Source organism: Diospyros lotus, chromosome 3 (genome assembly GCF_014633365.1).
Source record: "Diospyros lotus cultivar Yz01 chromosome 3, ASM1463336v1, whole genome shotgun sequence".
In the NCBI taxonomy this organism is placed as follows: Eukaryota; Viridiplantae; Streptophyta; class Magnoliopsida; order Ericales; family Ebenaceae; genus Diospyros; species Diospyros lotus.
In genome coordinates, this window is record NC_068340.1 from 13,579,462 (window position 1) to 13,585,475 (window position 6,014).

Below are 6,014 nucleotides of genomic sequence, written 5' to 3' on the forward strand. Positions count from 1 at the left end.
CAAAAATAGCCGCTAATTTTTTTAACAATTGTTTTATTTCAGCAGCGATTCAAAAACTGCCGCTAAAATCAACAAAACTGCTGCTAATTTTTTTACAATTGTTTTACTTTCAGCGACGATTTTATTAAACTGTCGCAAAATTTTATTTTAGCGGCGGATAAATAACCGTCGCTAAAATAAAATACTTCTTAAAACTTTGGCAATGGTTTATAAATCACTGCTAAAAATAAAACAATTGTTAAACATTTAGTAACGGCTACTAAACCGCCGCGAAATGTTTCATAACTGCCGCTAAATGTAGGACTTGGCGGCGGTTTATAAACCGCCGTAAAAACAGCACTTAGCGGCGGTTATTCCAACTGTTGCTGAAAATCGCCGCTAAATACTTCGCGACGGCTGTAGCAGCGGCGATTTCGAAAAGCGCCGCTAAAGCACTTTGCGGCGATTAAAAACCGTCGCTAAAGTGCTATTTTTTTGTAGTGCTAAGAGACCTTGAAATGACGAACAATCAGTTAGGGACGCGGGTAGAGGTCCCCATGCAAACCCTCTAATGTTTAAGTTAATCTTTGGGTGCTTGAGTGTAAGAAATGGAGTCAGAGTGGCAAAGTGAGCGTACCTGAGAGAGGAGGCGATCCTTTTATTTATAAAGGAGATGGGGACACGTGGCAACCATCCCATGTTTTTAGGATGGAATATTCCTAGCATATTCTTGGCATTTCCCAACATATTTTGTGGAATCTTGGCATATTCTATAGAATTTTAAAATATTCTTGTAGGTTCTCGGGAAGGTCTTAGAAAAAGGCTCCCGGGTTCGATTTGTGAAACACCTTGAGATGGTTTTTTGGCTATAAGAGAGGCTCATGGGGATGATGGATGGCACGACCGAACTTCGAAAGCAATGCAATCATAGAGATGGCGTGGTCAAGTTTGGTGAGATATGATTGAGTGGGCACTCAGTCATGGTCGAGTTGCCCTTAATGAGGCATGACTGAGTGGCCATTCAGTCATAGCTAATTTTAGCCTTTCCCTAGCTTGGTGATACTTCTTTCTTGACTTTCTTTTGGCTTGTTTCTCTTTCCTTGGCTTGATTTGATTTGTTTTTGTTCATCAATGAACCATTTTCATAACCTGATCTCTCGACTGAGTGCCCACTCCGTCATAACCTTGTCTTCTCTTTGTCTTGCTTGATTTGATCAATAGTACTTTACTTTGTTCATCAATTAATGGTTGTTGTTTGTTGCATTGTTTTTCTTAAGTGAGTGATGGCCACTTGATAGTCAACCACAACTTTGTTTTCTCCTGCAACTCTCCCAATTAATTTGACCTTTTACTCTTTGGTTTATGAATTTCAACCCATTTAAATATGCACTTTATCCATACGTTCACTCATGGATTTTAATCCAAATCTACTATTTGGGTCTATTTCATATTCAAACTGCTTGTTGTTTACAAGGCAAATCATATAATAAATAAATTAACAAAAAATTAATAAACTCATACCCTAAAAAAAATCTATGTTACCTTTACATTAAAAATCCTTTGATTTTTTTTATATTGTCCGACTGCACCAAATTCAATCAAAGCTATATTATAAATGTGCAAAATTGCGGAAGAATTTTCAATTAAAAATGGATTTATTTTTTTTTGCTGAATATGTCGGTAATCGCTAACGTGGGCGTGGGCTCCTGATCATGGATCATCATTATCCTTATCCTTGGGACTGAAGCAATTGGTCGTGGCGGCACATAAGTTGTTCCATTAACCTACGGATTAGTTATCGGAACGAGATTAAAGAAACTGGGAAATACATCAAGTGTTGTTGGCTGTCTCCATTGTCGGCCCCACGCTTCCAACCAACAGCAAAAATCAAACCAAAAAGCTTACTGTTTCCAGAAACCACCCCAATTTCTGTTCATTCAAACCCGATCCCCCCTCCATCCTTTCCCTACTTTGAAGTTTCCTTCGGCAACTTCTTCTTTTACTTTCCACTCTTTCGCATTCCTTGTGTTATTTGATTTGTCTGTGAGGTGAGAAAGAAATAGAAATTTGCCGAGGCCTTGCATCATCAGGGGTTCCCTTTGCAGGTATCCGATCGTTTGAGTTTTTACCACTTTGTTGCTGTTAATTTGGAACAAGAGTGTGTGTAATCAAACGTCTTTCTTCTCATTGTCACTGTCTTCTTTGTCTGCGTGGTTGTGATTAGAATGTGTCCTTAAATAGGAAGTTTGAAGTGGGTTTCATGTTCTCTTTGTGATTCTGAGATTTTTAACTTCTGGGTTTTGCTCCTTTTGTTTTGTTGAAGAAGGATTGCACATTGGTACTAGTTTGATTTTGTTTCATCTTCTTCTTGGAAAAATTGATGCATTGATCATCATTTCTCATTTTCTTCTCTCTCTATCTGGCAGTTTTATCTTGAACAGGGTAGCATGATTTTTTTGGATTTCTTGCTCATTCTACATCCTAGTCTTCCACCATTGGTGGCCTGTGCTGCGGATTTTGACATTTGTGTAGAATCTGTTTTGTGATTGGTGGGTTGTCCACGGCGTTCTATTTTCTTAATGTTAAACTGATAATTAATGCATTGAATCGGGTGTCTTCCTTGTATATCTGTTTACTTAACGTTCATACAAGTTATATTTATTGGATCATAATACTTGTACATCAAAGGTTACACACCCCCTGCAAATGACCAAAATACCCCTCGTGCCTCTCCTCCGCCTCGCCTCACTGCCTTGCAACCTTGGATGAGGGGTATTTTGGTCATACACCTCACTGCCTCACGCTGCCTCACCGTCTCGCCTCAACATGCAGCGCAAGGGGTATTTTGGTCATTTACATGTGTATGCCTTGATGCACAAGAAGCATTTTCCATATTTATTTGCTTAGATGTTTGTAACTGTGTATGCAATCTGTCAGTTACACGTACTCTTTATTGTTTTTTTTTTTTTTTTCTTTTGCTCTGTTTTGCATTTACGTACATCAATGCCTTCAATTTTTTTATTTTGCTTTTAGCACACATGAAACTTTTTTTTCATCTTATGTAATTTGGTACTGTGATTTCATCTATACCTTGTGTCTTTTCAACATTATTGATTAGGAAATGGGGAAGAAAGGGAGCTGGATTTCTGCAGTGAAGAAGGCTCTCAGCCCTGAATCAAAGCAGAAGAAACAAAAGGTTTAAGATGATATCAATTTTCATGTTCTTATATAACCATAGTATATGTGTATTTGGTTTGGAATTATGATTGAGATTATGTTTCTCTGAGCAGACAAGCCGTAGATTGAAGAACAAATGGTTTGGGAAACAGGGAAGCCCAGATCGGGGCTCTCCACCTGCAGAATCTGCACTGGCTGTCTCTGGCACTCCTATAGAGGAAGTGAAATTAACAAAAACCGAGGAGGAGCAGAACAGACATGCTTACTCTGTTGCCCTTGCCACTGCTGTGGCTGCAGAGGTGGCAGTTGCAGCTGCTCAGTCTGCGGCAGAGGTTGTTAGGCGCACAGCTCAGGCCCGTTGTTCAAGTAAATCGAAGGAGGAACTTGCTGCAATCAAGATTCAGACAGCATTTCGAGGATACTTGGTATCAATCTCTCCCTTTCATGATGTTTTATTGGAAATATTGATGTCTGTTTTTCTATTTGCAAAATATACCTGTTACTTCTTTTGTTGCCTCTAACATCAAATATTGTCATCCTTCCTTAATATGCATTCTTGTGTTTTGAGAAAATGGCAAATGTGGTTGTGATTATGATATTCTTTGTATGATTGAAATGTGACCGGTGGATTTGGCCATTCTGTGGATATTGTTTTGCAGTCTCTGCCTCTGGGTAAATTTCCGTTGTAATGGATCTTAACGAAATGAATTTGTCTTTATATTGGTTCATGGTGTTCCAAGTAGCTTTTAGCTCATGTTGTAGCCTGTGGATTGTCATCTTTCTCTGGTTTCTCCGTCATTAATTCCTGATTCAGTGTTTGGACATCACCAATCAATACAAAAATCATCTTCATTTACTGGTCAAGTGTTACTTTCTCTTTATTCTATTGTTGTAGATTAATTCAGAAAAAAGATAGAGAGAAGTAGAAGTGATAAAGATAAATAATATATCTTAAGTATAGAAAATGATCCTTATCTCTATCTTTATAGTTAAATATGATTATATCTTTGTCTTGAGTTGAGTTGAGCAAAATGAAATAGAAGTATCATATTTCTCTGGTGAATGTTGGCATTATAGGCAAGCCACACATCTCTCTCTCTCTCTCCCCAATATTAATTCATGTTTTCCATTGGTTATAGAATACAGAGGCCTTTTTCTTTTAAGATTATTTTGGGTCTCCTTAGATTTTTCTTAATGATATAGAGAAGTTTATACCATATTCTTGTTCTACTTTATTTTTTTCACATGGTATAAAAGATTGGGTTCTTGGAGGTGGTCCTGGTTTCAAGTTTTTCTGTATGTGTTTGCCCCCCATTATTTGTGTTTGTTATGTATCTTGTTCTGCATGTTTAGTGTACAATTGTCATGTCGTAATGCAAGTACACGTGAGGGAAAGTGCCAAGAGTTGTGTGTGAGGGAGTGGGAAAGCTTGAAATACATTGTTAGACCCTTTCTCTATTAGCTTATACTTTTAGGACAATTCGTAACTTAAAATATACCCTTTTCTAAACCTTTTGCTGTAAGTAGTTAATGGATGTGAATGAAGGAAGAGCAATAGTCTGTAGGTAATGACTCACAATCATAATGCCTATCGTAGATACCACCCTAGCAACATATGATCTGTTCACGGTTGAGAGAATATTTATAGTTTAATGCTGAATGGGCATTTGGTTTGTTTTTTCTCAGACAAGAAGGGCTTTACGTGCCTTGAAAGGGCTGGTGAGACTGAAATCCTTGATACAAGGTCAATCTGTCAAACGCCAAGCCACAACCACCTTGCGGTGCATGCAGACCCTGGCTCGTGTGCAGTCTCAGATTCGTGCGAGGAGGATTAGAATGTCAGAGGAGAATGAGGCACTGCAGAGACAGCTTCAACAGAAACGGGAAAAAGAACTTGAGAAATTGAGAGCTTCTGTCAGTGCCATTCTAGTAATTAGCATCTGTGATTTGTGTCCCTGCAAGCATGGCTTGTGTGATGTGTGTTTCTCAAATTTATGGTTATTGTTTGGCTGTATGGATGCTTTCTGCCTTTTCATTTTCACTGACTATTGTTTCATTCCCTGATATAATTTGGTCGTAAAGACTTTGGCAAACTATTCCTTTCATGAGCTCACCAATTATGTTTTCAGTAAATGGATGAATATGACAAGAAGTTTCCAAATTGGAAACTCATTTTCACTTTTTTGGGATAAAAATTCATTTTTAGTTGCCCACCGTCTGTGAGCTTTTTCTCCATTTTCCCTGGGAAATACTTTAAAACAAATAGAAATAGGAAAACACATGCAGTTTGTTTACATTCTTGTTCTGTTATGCTGTCGATTTCAATTTCTTTAAAGAGGACTTCTCTTTTACTATGTTAGCACTATCAAAACAATTTGTGAACGTATATAGAACACACAAAAGAAATAAAGAAATTTTCTTGCACAAGCAATATCTGGCACTTGTGGGCTTACCGGATCAATTTTGAAATAGGTGGGAGAAGATTGGAATGATAGTCTCCAATCTAAGGAGCAGATCGAGGCAAACCTACAGAACAAGCAAGAGGCTGCTGTGAGAAGGGAAAGGGCTTTGGCTTATGCATATTCCCACCAGGTACTACTTTTTCAAACCTTTCTGAAAGCTTTGCACTCTTTGTTCTGCAGTTACCATTGGATAATTTGAAAGAAGTATAGGTGGTGCTACATTAGCTAATTTTGAATAGCGGTTTACCAGTATGAAGACAGTGATCTGTGAGTGCCATCAAAGGTGCTCCTCCCGCCCCTTTCTTTCTTTCTTTTGTTAATGAAGAAAACTGAAAAGGGCGTCCCTATTGCTTTTGCGAGGGCCGGGGAGGTTTGTATTTATTCTCAGCCTTATCC

The 6,014-nt window shown here is 38.2% G+C and overlaps 1 protein-coding gene across 3 annotated transcripts; it reads left to right on the forward strand.

Annotated features, from left to right (window-relative positions):
• Window positions 1–1,798: 1,798 nt before the first annotated feature.
• LOC127796591 (protein IQ-DOMAIN 3-like) lies at window positions 1,799–5,748 on the forward strand (the record flags this gene model as incomplete). Of its 3 annotated transcripts, none has more annotated exon segments than XM_052328790.1 (5): window positions 1,799–2,084; window positions 3,098–3,175; window positions 3,270–3,581; window positions 4,843–5,085; window positions 5,629–5,748. In XM_052328790.1, coding segments are annotated over 4 exon segments (750 nt in total), but the record flags the coding sequence as incomplete, so codon positions are not given.
• Window positions 5,749–6,014: the final 266 nt, after the last annotated feature.